At 36.2% G+C, this 15,544-nt stretch overlaps 1 protein-coding gene across 1 annotated transcript; it reads right to left on the reverse strand.

Moving 5' to 3' along the window:
- Positions 1 to 2,683: 2,683 nt before the first annotated feature.
- On the reverse strand, positions 2,684 to 15,278 carry LOC125064123 (rho GTPase-activating protein 39). Its single transcript, XM_047670930.1, has 22 exons — positions 15,147 to 15,278; positions 14,875 to 14,965; positions 13,999 to 14,091; positions 13,646 to 13,774; positions 12,136 to 12,278; positions 11,551 to 11,674; positions 11,287 to 11,410; positions 11,086 to 11,195; positions 10,699 to 10,797; positions 10,239 to 10,360; positions 9,873 to 10,025; positions 9,167 to 9,315; positions 8,818 to 8,934; positions 8,540 to 8,695; positions 8,059 to 8,339; positions 7,464 to 7,667; positions 7,014 to 7,219; positions 6,367 to 6,559; positions 6,150 to 6,281; positions 5,755 to 5,995; positions 5,402 to 5,556; positions 2,684 to 5,314 (listed from the first exon to the last, which is right to left on the reverse strand). The coding sequence occupies exons 1-22, from the start codon at positions 15,158 to 15,160 to the stop codon at positions 5,090 to 5,092; spliced, it is 3,261 nt and encodes a 1,086-aa protein (XP_047526886.1). The 5' UTR covers positions 15,161 to 15,278; the 3' UTR covers positions 2,684 to 5,089.
- Positions 15,279 to 15,544: the final 266 nt, after the last annotated feature.

The following is a 15,544-nucleotide window of genomic DNA, read 5'->3' on the forward strand; positions in this document are numbered from 1 at the left end:
AGTAAAGATATCTTGCTTCCTTTGACGTATATATATTAAAAAAAAATATATAAAAAGAATTTAAAAAAAACTGGTATAAAAATAAAACAAAATCTGGTATTCGCATTTATCCAATGGATAAATCAATTTTATTATATCGAGTCCGCGTTTACAGCGAACCTTCATTTATGAACATCGTAGGCATTAGGTATATTGTCCCGATCAACATAAGAGGCATATTATATACATAGGATTTATAGGTAGTGAATTTTCTTATTGCATTTATTTATAAGCACTATACAATTTTACATATTTCGATATTACAAGCACTTTAATATACAATATAATACTATAATAAATCTAGCTGCCAAAAATATAGCAACTGCAGTGTGCATCTCGATAAGTAGTCAATAAACAGTGCTTCTCATGTACCCCATCACAAATTCTAGCACAGAAGAGAACATTATAACTATGATCTACATTTTATAACAAGATTCATTATCTTATTGATATAATCCTTTGTTAGTTGAACTATAACTTAGCAACTAAAACTACATGAAATTCGAATAATACCAGTGTTAGGTAAACATCGGTGTGAACCGACTATAAGCAAGATGCAACGACTGTTTCCATATGATCTATAAAATATGGCTCTGTTTTATAGCGATGGGTAATTGCCGTTACATCTTAGCTTAGTAATGGCACAATAACTTGAATAAACAGGTAACATTTATGTATGCACAGCTTAGCGAAGCCATAACTGCGAATTGTTTGCCTTGGAGATGTGTTATAATACAATGTGTAGCTGCACTGTAGGGCGTAAATTGACCAATCCAAGGAAATCAATGTATTGCTGTCTTACTTTGCATCTCAAGCGATTTTTATTGCAAACCGTTTTAGAGTGAATGATTCTAGTACAATTTGACGCCCTAGAGTGTTGCCATATACAAGACCAATTTTCGTATATTTGAGTATTCTTAAACGCTTCAAGATTAAAAACCTACATTTTAAAACTGTTTTTATTTGATATTCATATTCTAAAGACTGATGTTTAAGTAGGAAATTCTAACAGACTTTTAGCCACTATTTTTTAATCTATAAAATTAAACATTTTATTTAATATATTTTGTAAAGCGTTACAGATATATTGTTAATGATATTACGATTACCTCATTGAAGCTGATGAGTTATAAAATACAATTTCGTTGGAAAATAAATGAAAAGTGAGTTTAAATGAGTATTGCAAATATTTGTGCCCAGTATTCGAAGCATCAAACAATTCTAATAAGTAGTATGTATACTCATGCTAATAATATATAAGTATGTTTGAAGAAACATACTTATACATTACTCATTTGTTTCGAGACAATTTGGAACGTCATTCACTGCCCATATATATAACTAAAATTATAAATGAAGTGTAATTTATATTTTATATAAATGATGACATTTTTCATGCATCTTCTTTTAATAGTTCTTGTAGCTTGAGTGATAATCGAGCCAATGCAGTCTCTATAGATATATAACATAAATAAACAAATTTATATAAAAAATATTTTTTTTAAAACATAGTATAAGGTTATACATACTTAACCTACAGAATGTAAATTTAATTTAGTTACAGAAATAATGAGAGTAATCTAAACTGAATAATTAGTAATAGCAATGACATTAATTGAAATTTCCTATATTTAATTAACTGTGATTTATACAAGAGATTATCAATTGAATTGTTTGTATATAAAGTATATGAATTTTTTGTTGTAATAATTGCGATTTTTATCGCTTTTTAAATTGAATTGCAGCTTAATTAACAAAAAGTTATAAAATGGAATGTAATTTAACATTGGCAATTAAACATATTTTTCTAAGGACTTACTCATTATGAGCATACGCATGTAACATGAAATCATGTAATCAATATAGCCTCTGCTGTTTCATCAACAATTACCAAAAAAAATATGAATAAATCACATTCTTGTAGCAATCAATTTCAAATGTAACAATTGTCCATCGAATTTATTTTGATTACATTCCAAGCGTATGCTGTTGGTGAGTATTTTTACTCAGAATTAAGAAAATGCCAAAAATACGATACAAAAATGCATATAAAAATATAATGAATATTAGGATATAAAATATTTTTTTATTATCTACACCGCAGGAGTCACTATTTTTTTTAGTTTAGCAATAAAGGCTTAAATTGTATGCAAAAGGCAAAAAATCAAAATATCAAATGCAAAATCACGGGTGGCAAATTATTTCTGATAACATTTAATAGAATGATATTATTTTCGAAGAATAATTTTAAGGCAGCAATTTGAACATATCAACTCTGTATTCAATAACCGGAATAAAATTAAAATTTTTATATACTTTTTCAATGTATATTTTCCTATTAGAAATTTAAATAAAATGCCATTGTACTATCATAAATATTACTATTATCTGTTTTCAACGCGTTTTTTTTTTGTATTTATAAACCTTTTTTTTCAAGTTATCTATTAAAATAGCTAACGGATTAAAAGTAAATCCGTATTTTATTCATATTTACTCAACTAACTTTATTATAATATCGCTTTAAGCTGTACATATTCCATTAGAAAGTCCTTTAATATATAACTGGAAAAAAAAAGAAAAAAAAAAGTGTATTAATAAAAAAATAATTTAAAAAGTTTTAATTCATATTTAAAAAAAGATATATTTAGTAAAAGAATAATAGTTGTTCTGAGAGACTTTCTTAATGAAATAGATTATATATTTTGTTTACTATTCCACTAAAGTATAATATTATTGTACATAGCATATTCCAATCACAAGAGGAGTATTAAAATGATCAACTTTGACATTAAATTGACGTAAAGTCATTGGTCGAGATGTTTAATCTGTGGTATTCGTTATTATAGATTCGCGAAAAAATTGCGTTTTGAATGTTGGCAATGTTATTATCTCAACTTGTACATTTGGAAAAGATTTTATAATATTTTTAAATTAATTTTAAATAAAGATATATTAATCATGAATATATCAGAGCTATAAGCAAATAGCATGGAATAAGTTTATCACTACTTCTTCGATTGGAATAGCATACACAATTTATGTGTAATATGTAAATCTAGATGGGTCGCTACACATATCCTTAAATGGACAAGGAATACAATCATGAAGCATACTGATTTATAGTTATTATGGTTGCTACTTTCATTTTAAAGGATTTTATATATCTATTGTAATTTATGATTTCGATTAAATATAACTCTTCTGTAACGATAAATAACAATGACGATGTTATAAAGTACGTAGCTAATGATCTGAATAAAAATTTCATACATTCATAAACAACTTCGAGGCACCTGGATGGTTATATACGTATAACAATTACGCGTGTAGTTTAATGAATACATACATAAAGTAATTAAAACTATTTTTAAAGGATAAATGATTTGTGGCCTTTCAAATTTAATCTCAAAGAGCACATTCGTTATTTAATCGTAACATATTATGTATGTATAATAATTATCGATCATTTTAATAAATGCATTATTGTGACCTTAGTTTTAATGTTATATAATGTTCGACGATAGCAATTTAGTGATGAAATAATGATAATGGCAGTTTATGAAATTGTGTAATGTTTACGTTTATAAAGCTAATGTTGGAAGTTTATGTTTTTGCCTAATTTAAAAGCATTTTTACTTATAACGGTTCAATATTATTACGATATGGTTCGTATGTTGATTAATATTATGTTTTATTTATTTCCTCATATAAAATTTACGTCAAGTTTTGTAGCAATAACGGCTTCAACTGTAATTATAGTTTATTAAGTAGTAATTAGTTAAACAATGCTGTCTTCTTCTTTCAAATGTCAAATCAATGTCGACAGAAAGAGACGAATCAGCGTGTAACTAAACACCCGCTAAACAACGTTTATAAGCGAGACCGTAGATGTTTGTGCGTTTGAATGCTGTAATCGGTAAACGATTTAATTAGCAATTTTATAATTTAAAACAGCGTAAGCTTTCCTCGAGAGATCTATTAAGAATTCAATTTTTATAATTTGCTATTTTTTTCATTTTTACAATAGTGTCTTAGAAACATTTCCCCAAAATATCTTATTAAACAACAACTTTAATTTATTATAAAATCATACTGGAATTATATTACGGAACCCTAATATCAGCGTTCAAAGCATAAACGTGTTCATTACGCATGCGACCTAGGTCTATGATAATTGTGATGTGTTCGTTCATAAAGCTCTTATCATCGTATATATTAATTCGTTACGGGCTTCGAATTTGTGCACTCACGCACTAAATTGTGTACTTAGAAGATAAAAATAAAACTTAAATTAATAAGTCCGCACATTCTCCACGCAAAACTATACTAACTAATAACAAACACGCAACCGTTCCAACAACAACTCAGCTCGGAACATTGCACATACACTTTTGTAAAGCTCAAGTCTAAATATATTTTTAAATCACATCTCATTAAATATCTTTGGATACGACCAAATAAAAGTATTACACAGCGTACAAAAATACAAAAAATATACAAGAATGTCAATTATAATTCAAGTAAGGGAATTATCAAGTTCGCGTGTACTTCCTAGGCGTAATCGAACCTGCTGAAATATGGTATACATACGTTAATTGATAGGAAATGGTCAACTCCTCCCACTACTTGCACTAAAGGCATCAGATTCGCTACTACAGCAGTATCGCCGCCTCGCTGTCCGCGGGAAAGGCAGTCGCTATCACGTGGTAACGTTAAGGTACTTTTTAATAATTATTTTAGCAACATGCTTATAATATAAGATATACTTTTATTTTATGTCGTCTTGACCGACTTAATTTTAATTTAAATTATGTCATCATTGTGCCTACTGATTTTTTTAAATGTCGTATCGTTTTCTTTCGCGTGATACATACAGCGTCATGGCGCTCCATAAGACCCGCGAGAGCGGCACCCTGCTCGCACGCGGTACTTCCCCGAGGACAGCGAGCCTACAACACTAGCTCATTAGAATTAATTTAGGGGCTACAATCAACCGTCGCTAGAAAGTTTGTCTGGCGACATTGTTGTTACAATAATTGAGATTCGTCGGTCACAGCAGATCCTGCACGTGGGAGGTGTCGAGGTTAGTGATGAGAGTTTTGAGGAAGGTCATCTCCTTATGCGCGTTCTCGAGTATGACTCGGGGGTCCTGCGAGGTGCAGCGGAGACAGTTCGGCGCGAACACCATCGCCAGATTGGACGAGTCCATTTTGGTCTGACTCACCACCTCGGGCGCGGCGAATTGTTGAAGGAAGCTTATCAGATACGTAAGTACCTGAAAAACAAAATACATGTCTTAAGTCGCTACGACTAAGAGTACTTTCTTTCTAAAAGATCGTTCTTTAAAAATCGAAGCACTGACGAGGCGGTTGAGCGGCGGCAGGCGCTGCAGCGCGCGCGTGCAGGCGCCGAAGTCCGCGCCCGCCGACACGCAGGCGCCGTACAGCGCGTCGGGGATCAGCGGCTCGTACAGCTCGCGGTACCACAGCTTCAGCAGGCTGGCCGGCGCGTGCGCGTCTGTGTTTTGCAAGTATAACGTTCAGTCACTGTGACTATACCAACTTTATACAAAACTTTAAATATGGGAACCCCGTAGTCTCAATGAAACAATCTGGTTTCACTCCAGCCTAAAATGGTTCAATTAAAGGTGATAAGCACTCGTGGGCCAACGATTAAATAGAAGCGATCGCTGGACGAATAGAAGCCGGCTCGTACCCGTGAGCATGGTGGCGTCGGGCAGCTCCCAGTTGTCGATCTTGGCCTTGAGCGCGCCCACCTCGTCCACGTCGGCGGGCACGCGGAAGATGCCCTCGGTGTCGCGGCCGTGCAGCGCCAGCACCTGCTGCGACAGCGCCGTCTGCACCCACGGCAGCGCGCGCTGCGGGAAGCGCTCGCGCTGCAGCGCCATCACCTCCGCCAGCGTGTTGCCGAACATCGACTGCCGGAAGATCTGGATCTGCGGGGGCAGGACGACGTAGCAATGTAACGCAGTGAATAAAAGCTAAAACATAAATTATAGAACTTAGGTCTAGGACCTAAGTCCGGTTAATTTCCTACAGTCAATTTGTTCACTTGTGAATCGTTAATAGAAAGTATAACTTAAAACTCACTCTCGCTTGATCGATATCTTCAGTGCTAGGTTTCCGAGGCGGCCTCTTGCCTCCGAAGCCAATCCTTTCGAGTCTCTTGCACGCTACGCTCGCATAATGTGATACTTGAACGTGGATCGGCCACTTGCCGACCTGTACAAATATGAAATTATAAAAACAATACTGTATCATTTATGACATAACATTTTTTATTAAAATTTCTAATTAAACAATTTACCTCTGGGAAACAGTCAGCAAAAGCGGGATCCCTGTGTCTATTAACATAATTAGTGAGAGCGGGCTGGAAGGCAGGAGACGGCGGCACGAATGCGAGACACACGGCCAGTAACTCCCAGCCGCGCAGTAAGGAGTCTCTTAGAGGATTTTCAGTCGTCTGCCTGCACAGCTGAACGTAGAGCTCGTCTCGAAGTCTATGGAAATTTTATTATTATTATTATTACGACCCAGACACAGACACTCCACTTCTATGGAATTTATAGAAATAATACATTAATTTCAATAATATTCATATAATAAATATATAAACGCTGATTCAAACACAATGTTCTAGCTTGCTTAATTGTTTTTGTAATTTATTCAAAGATGGTGACAAGAAATGTGAAGAAACTTCAAAGTGAAAAATAAAAATCACGTATATATTGCAGTGGAATAGCGTGTTGACATAAACTTAAAATTTTAATGAAAGAGTCCTCTACCCGGATACGAAAAATTACGAACAGGAATCCACAGGAATACGTCACAGAAATGTAATTTGAGGTAAAACAATATAACTGTATTATACCTATAGAATAGTTGTTTCCACTTTGGTTATGTACGAGAAATGATCAAACAGTGACGTAACTCTAAGTCATATAAAAATCTCACTTCTCGTTGCTGAAGGTGGCGTGCAGTATGTCTTGCGCCACCGAGTTTAGCGTCATGCCGGGCCGGGCTTTGCGGTCGCCCATGTAGATCTGCACGAGGCGGAACAGATCGATGGCCGCCTTCTTGTGCGCCTTGTCCCACTCCGCGCCCACCATCGGGGCGCTGATGGAGGACGACGTCCACGACAGCATGTCGCGGACCGAGGCCTGAAAAGGAGCATCATGTAGAGCGTTGCGGAATACTTGCAGGGAGGATCTGTAACACGCTTAGTTAGTTCCTTTGGAGCTGGTGAAACCAACTATAACGGAAATTCTAGCAAATGTAATCATCAACAGGTAACGATCGTAGTTTCTGTTTTCGCAACATTCTTCTGAATATATGCTACTATAGGATAGCAGAATATTTTCTCAATAGAATGGCTATTCCAGCGTTAACTGATTCGAGCCGAACCTTTCTTCTGAATATTCCCTTGTTGAAGTTGAGGTTGTCTTTGGCGAATATCTCGATGTCCTGCTCGGGCGGCGGGCCGGCGTGCGCGTGCGCGTGCGGGTGCGCGTGCGCGCGCACGGGGCTGTACAGCGCGCCGTCCGCGCGCGCGCCCGCCTCGCCCGCGCCGCCCGCGCCGCCCGCGCCCCCTCCGCCAAGCGACGACGTCTGCAAACGGTTACATATTCATAATTAGGCATATTTTAAAATGTACAGCCGGTTCCAATTGTAGTAGGAAAAGTAAATAAACGAAACTTTCATCTCAAACTGACATATTACCGTTGGTCGATATCTGAATATTTTGTGGTATTCTTTATGGATTCGAAAAAATCCCACATTGAGTGACGGCGAAGTTGTCATCGAAACTTTAGATATAAAATGAAAATGGATTTTGAAGTATTTAACTGGAAGTTTTGTATTATAAATTAAGCTTAGCTATTAGCAATATGCATGGAATATGTACATCTAAGGTTTATTTAATTTTACTCGTTCTTCCATAGTATTATAATATAGAGGAAAAACAAGTTATTGTCCTTCAAAAATAATATTAGCAACACACCCGATGTATGCCGGGCGACGGCTGTCGGTCCCGCTCGAAGCCCACGAACGTGTTGTAGTAGGAAACGCCGTGGTTCATGTACTCCACATCGGACGGGCGGTGCGCGTACGTGTGCGGGAGGTACACGCCCGAGCCGTCGTCGTCGTCGGGAGTGCGCGCCCCGCCGTCCGATGACTCGTTGTCCGGCTCGTGTCCGGACAGCGAACGCGACTCGGAGCCGGACCGGGAGCGCGACGTGCAGGACTCTCCGTCCGAGTCTGACCCGGCGTAGCGACCGCGACCTTAAATTAATACATATTTATTTTAAATATTTATTTTTTTACATCTTTTGACATTAAGTATTTCTTTTGTCTCTTCCTTTGTAAATAATAATTAGCGAGATATACATTAGCTCTAATGAAAATATCAAAAAGAAAAATCTTTACAAATTACAATCTGACCAATTGATATTTAAAAAACTATTCGTCCACGTAATACTTACTGGAGAGTTTAGCTTGTTGGATGATATAGTCTTGCAGAGGCAATAGGTGCTGCATGCCGCGTAAATCCCAATTGCAGTAAAGAGGTGACCCGCCTCCTTCTTCGTCTTCTTCCTCGCCATCGATTTGAGGATCATCTTCTACCGGCCTCTTATGCCCTATTGTAAATTAATTATTTATTAACTGCTTTAAGTATTTATTCGGAAAAGATATCGGTAGGATTTATCAGTATAAGTCTAGGGGGGATCTATAGTTAATACATTAAGTAAAATATACTTACGACGGGATTTCGTACGGTCTCGTGGCGTGGAAGTTCTTTCTAGGCGTTGATTGTGTTTCTGTACATTGGGCTCCGTCAAGGCAGGCTCCAGATTCACGCATTTCAATTTAAAGTTAACTGCAAAACACGTGTCTAATTATATTACGAGACCGATTATACTTATTCTAGATTTCTATAGCCATTTCTCATCAGGTATAAAAGTGTTTCTTTCGGATCAGTTGCAGTTGACAATCAATAAGCAAGTGTAAGCGACTCTGTCGAATACAGAATATTTTTTTTACACTGCAACATCAGTAACATTGGAGGCGCTTGACACAAGTCTGCCAAGGAACCCATCCGCAGCCCTCACCCGCGGCGACGTCGGGCTCGAGGGGCGCGGCGGGCGCGGCGGGCGCGGCGCGCGCCAGCGCGAGGTGCTCGTGCGCGCGCGCGCCGCTTCCGCCCGACGACACCGACGCCTTGCTCGACGTGTAGCGCTCCGGCTCCGCCTGCTGCCGCCTGCGCGTGCCAACGGACCGATACAGTTGCCGCGGATACACGAAAGGGGCAAATTGTCCCGAGCGGACCGTGGGTGTCAGGCGACGAATAATATAAAATTTATTAACAGCGTGGTTATCGAGTGTCAATTTCTGGTGAGCTGTCTGTGTTTTGTTGAAAAAAATTGGAAATAAATGAAATTAGTATAAGTATTGGATTTGTATATAGACTTTCCATGTTTATATGATTCATTCGACGAGAACTAAATAACAATAGAATAGATGTGAGACGAAAACGTCTATGCTTCGGCATCTATCCTTCTAATCAACACTTCTAACTCATGTTAATTAAAAAATCACTAGTCTTGTTCTCGTTTGCGTTTAGCGTTGAAATGATATTGAAATTGACTTAGACACAAAAATCGTGAGGACATCTATATGTATACTTGTTCTGCCACTGCCATGACGTACACTCGATCAGAGTAAAGTGTTTTCGTTAATTGGAATACATCAGTAAATCATTTACGAAGTGTTGTGATTACTACGACACCACATTATACATAATCCTCAGACAGGAACCTCGTGAACTCCCTCGGCGGATGCCAGCTGGAGGCGTTGTGTCGCAGGTCGAGGCTGGTCTGTCGGAAGGGTTTGTCCACGCTGTACACCGCCTGCTTCTCGGGGTACCGCTCCATACGCTCGAGCTCAGCCAGACGTTCTTTATCCAAGTGTCTGAAAAAAGTTTATTTAGCTATGTAGGACAAAATATTATTTCAAAAATTATTATTTATACTACTGTAATATTGCCAATTTATTGTCAAAAATAATAATTTTCAGGTTGACACGGCACTGAACACAGCCGTATATCAAAGATGCAAATGTAAAATAAAATAAAAAGCAAGAACAATATAAAGAGGAAAGCGATCGAGATGTATATCGGGTCACCTGTCGGAGAAGCGCTCGCGCGCGTGCCGCGACAGGTGGTGCGGGCGCTCCAGCGAGTGCAGCGCGCGCGCGCCCTCCGCCAGCGAGATGGACGACACCAGCGACGGCCGCGCCGCGCTCGCCTGCGACACGCGCGAGCTGCACACCTCGGTACACTACTACTACTACGGCTACGATACTACTTTGTGCCAAGCGTCTGGACTCGCCCACTTCTAAGAGCTCATAATATATACGCGGTATGTTGGACTTCTAAGTCATTAGTAAAAAACAATGCATTATAGGTACTATCGTACTAATCGAGACGCTAGTCACTTCTTATGCAGTTGGCTGCTTGGTTTGATCGAGAAACAATTAACATTTCAAGAATTACAAATTCTTATACACCACCGATTGTAACGATTACCACAGTGTACTCTTGTCCGAGTCGATCCGAGGGTGTCCAATGTATGACGTCAAATACCTGCAAGAATGGCGTCGGTTGTGGTTTCTGCAGCGGACTACTAGGACTTTGCGGCGACGCTGAATCACAAGACGAGCCGCCGGCCGATTGTTGTTTTAGCTGCGGCGAAAATATACGTGTTAAAAACGTGTTTACAATTAATTTTAATGTTCAGATATTCTACCGCCAAACAGCAGTTGTTGTGTTCCGGTTTGAAGGGTGAGTGAGCCAGTGTAATTATATACAAACATCTTATTTAATGTAAGGACTGGTTAATATATCTTACAGCGCCATTGTCTGTCGGCGAAGGTGATCACTTACCATCAGGTGGCCCATTTGCTCGTCCACCACCCGCAAGTGAACTCTGATTTTATTATCTTAATACAATGTTACTCCACCGACAGGTACCTTACGTCTCGTTAACGGTGTGCTTTCGACGGATTTAAAATACTTTTCGTGCATAGAATCGTCCGAGGCATCCTTTCGAGGCGATACAAAGCTGCCGCTGCGATTGAGACCTGTAATTAACGTTACCTTCATTACAAACGTATGTACAAATTTAAAAGTCAACTTCCATAGGTCTATTAACGGATGAATCTGAAAGAGGACCCGAATGCGGCGACCACTTGTCGTCGAGCGGCGGCGCGGCGTGCGCGGGCGCGGGCGGCGCGGGCGGCGCGGGCTGCGCGCTGCTGCGCTTGCGCAGCTGCGGCGTGCACGCGCTGCTCAGCTCCTGATAAACGACATTATTCTATATTACATACTATCTCCTATTTAAAATTAAAAATATATATTTGAGTACTTCTCGAGACTCCCAACTATTGAGGAGAGAGAGAACACTCTCGAACGAACGAGAGACGCTCGAAGGTATACCTGCTTGCGGCGTTGCTGCGCGCTGCTGATGCTGCTGTCTGAGGAGCGACCGGAGTCCGTGTGACGACATACTGCCGTGGTACCGTCTTCACTTAGCCGTCCACGTCTGCTCTCCCCACTGTTTCTACAATAAGAGAGTAAGATATATAAAAGAAGATAAAAAGAATATGTAATGTATGAACTGTTATTTTGGAGTTTTAAATTATTTTTAAGTGATCTACTAAAGGCATTCGAAGTTTAGTGCAAGGCCGCCTGAGTACCATTCACTAACCAGTTACCTGTGTTTAATAACGAACCAATATAAAGTATTAAATTTCCAATTTGACTGGTAAGCAAAAATAAGCCGAAGGTCCCCTTGTTGTTGTATTATTTAATATGCTGATTTTAAAATATATATATCTTGTAATAGATATAGCTTAAGAGCAAAAATCTAATTATTACCTAAACAGACTTATTAATAATTTAAAAAAAAACGTTGAAATGTCGAGGAAGTGCTGATTAATGATGTACATTAACATTAAGTATATTTAAAAAAAATCGATAGTTTTTGATTCACCTCAAATAAGGTCTAAAAAAATGTTTTACCTGTGGTGATAATGAGTTCTCCTAGTACGCACGGGACTGGTTTGTGTGATTGTCACATTTTTAGTATTGCACGGAGAAAGTTTGCTCACGCTCGCCACGGTATTGTTTCCATTGCTACTAATCGGATCAAGTGTAGCGGGGATCTAAAAATAACAATATTTTTTATTAAAATACAACTTAAATTTGATATATCATTAAAAACTAATTATCATTTATAAATAAAGGTAACTTTCATTACAGTTTGCATTATGAATAGTGTTATTAATTCTATAATAATTTTAACAGAAAATATAAACATACAAATCTACGACACTTGGTTCCCGAATTGGAACAGTTGCAGTGAGTCATAGAGTTACACAATGAAATCGAAAATAATAATTGACTTCAGCGAGTGATTCGTCAAATTATTCGATCCAGATATTTTTTCCTAAAATATTATCGAAATAATCGATTCCTTCTTATTTATAATAAATTGTCTTAATCTTATCTTATCGTCACATCTCTAGACCCTTCAAATCCTAAACACAGCATCGCATTCATGTATCGTCAGGAGGATTATAAAATAAAATTATTGCATGAACATTTATTTAAAAAATGATCAAATCTATCGAACGCCTAATAAACTTATTAACAGAACAACTTTTTAGTCGCTTTGATAAAAACCGAGACAATGGCAGAGGTCGAGTTAACTTCCGCCCTCGATAAGCACAATGAACTCCCGTATACCGCAGGGGATATTCGTTGCGTTAGAGAAATCGTGTTAGAATATTGTATAATTAAGACTCAATAACTATCACAAGCATGCAGCCGCGTTTTTGATTGCGTGGAATTACTAATATTCACTTTAACATAATCTAAAAACATTATATGATGCACAATTACATATTACAGATATGCTTAACAATTTTGATTTAGAATACCTAATGTTGTGTATATAAATTATTGATAAGATGTGATAGTTTAACTTGTATTCATTACTATAAATAATTAATAACTTTTCTTCTGTGACGTTAAAAAATTATCTGAAAGAACTAAAGAAAAAACATACATATATAAATTAAAGAGATATGTAGTCTAGTCTAGAATAATAAATTATATTTTAATACAAGAATAGTATTCATTGAGAACTTTAAATATAAATTAAAGTAACTACTGTACAAAACATGAATGCGTAGAATAGCAAAAAGAATGCTACCCTTGTCTGTTGTATCGCATTTCATCTCAGGGTGACAAATGTCTATGTATTATATAAAAACCAATTATTTATAAATATATGCCAAAGATTTTATGTGTATGCCAAAGTTTAATTTAAATCTTCAAAATAATGATAAACAATATAATATGAATAACTTAGCTTTACTTTCATACCAATATCACGACCAACATTTATGAAAAGGTAATCTCTTAGAACATGTAAAAAAATCACTATACTAATTATGCTTTGGTCACTATAAATATACATTCATTTATGTCCTGAAATATTAGACATATTATATAATAAAATGTATACCTGTGGTGCAGCTTGGTTTGTTTGAGTTGATGTCTCACGTCTTTTCTGAGGATCAGTATTTTGTTTCAAAGTTTGAAGCTTTGCTAGAGGTATAATATCACAATCTGTAGGTCTGTGCCACACAGTACTCTGAAATAAATATTGAATACAATTTATTATCTACTTTTAATTTACATATGTTTTTATTACGTTTATTGTATAAACTGATTATCTGTGATCCTAAAATGGTTCTTTTTTTCTAAATTATAATTATAATAAATCTTTTATTTATAATTATAAAAAATACATAATTTAAAAAGTTATACATTTTTTAGTTAATCAAAAGATAGATTCATTAAAATATTAGTACCTACCTGTGTAGATGCATTATAGTAATAAAACCTATGTGTATTGATGTCGAACAATTCCCACCATTGTGATGAATCTGTGCGTTTTACTTTTACTCCCTGTAAAAAAAAATTGAATGTATATCCTTTGTTAGAGCTTCTACAAACTATATAAAAAATTAAATTTTTATGAGGGAATAATTACCATATACAAAAAATATTAGTTAAAAAATGCTCAATCAAAACATCAATCGAGACCAATAGTTCATAATATGTTGAAATACTATTTTAATAATCCACTCATTGATAAACAAATATCTAATGAAAATTGATTTCATTTAAAAATCAAATGAACATATACATTATGATGTAATTAAAAACAGTGCTCATGATTTTATTGATTTGGTAGGGTTAAAGAAACAATAACAAATTCTACAGATTATAATAATAATTGCAGAATATGTGATAATATTGAGAAGATTCAAAAACTCAGATCAAATTAAAAAAGGCCTTTCAATTAATTTGTGTAATTTTTAGGCTCTTTTAGTTAGGCTTTCTATTTCAAGATATGAAAATTTCTTAATATAAATGTTTTAATCCAACACAACAATTTCTGATAATGTGTATGGGAGAACTACATTATGTTTCACTAATTAATTGTGTAAATTTAAAACTTATGTTCGATCTTACCATATATTAATAGGAAACCAAGCAAAAATATCGTTACATGGTTTTTACTTTTTAAGAAAAAACCAATAAGAAAGAAATTTTGTAATTCAATAAAAATCAAGTTAGTAAAATTATATTTGCAACAGGAAACTCCTCTATAGCATGTCCAAATATATAAAAAAAATTACGTTAGTGAAAGGTGTCATTGTATTTTTCAGGAAATGCATAGTTTACCTCGGGGGGATCCCAAACACATTCGCCAGTTGTGAGGTTAGCATACATATGCTCCTTTGTCTTCGGTTCTATAATCTCCACCCATTCAACCCTAGAATAAAACATCACTATGTTTTAATTTATCACAGTAAACTACCGCACACTAACAAACTAATTCTGGGCGTGACATTAGCGATTTCCGCGTACTTTATTGATTTTGCAACTTTCGACAGAATTTCGGAAACGATTCAATATTAATGGTAATTTAATAAACTGCACAAATAACAATTTACCTTTCTGATGACATTTTTACAATTTATTTTAGATCCTCTTGTGTATTACTAAAGCATTTTAAACAATTTTAAGCTAAAATTCGAACGAAAGCAGTAAGAAACCATCCATGTTGAGTGTTTACTTCGTTCCACAGATGCAAAAAATATATCAGTGCAGAAACCAATCAAACACTAATGTCAATTGTCACTTTACAGCTGTGTCATTTGACGGTCAACTTCTCTCCAGATCCGCATTCTATGATAAAAAGCCCTAAAGGCAATTTCACATTATGATATTTCTTAAAACAGTAAAATCACTCCGGATCCCCATTCCACGATAAAAAACCCTAAAAGAAGTTTCACATTTTTATCATATTGCACAAAACCGTATAAACAAAGTAACTCTATTGGCATTCAAA

The sequence above is a fragment of the Vanessa atalanta genome, chromosome 5 (genome assembly GCF_905147765.1).
Source record: "Vanessa atalanta chromosome 5, ilVanAtal1.2, whole genome shotgun sequence".
Lineage (NCBI taxonomy): Eukaryota > Metazoa > Arthropoda > Insecta > Lepidoptera > Nymphalidae > Vanessa > Vanessa atalanta.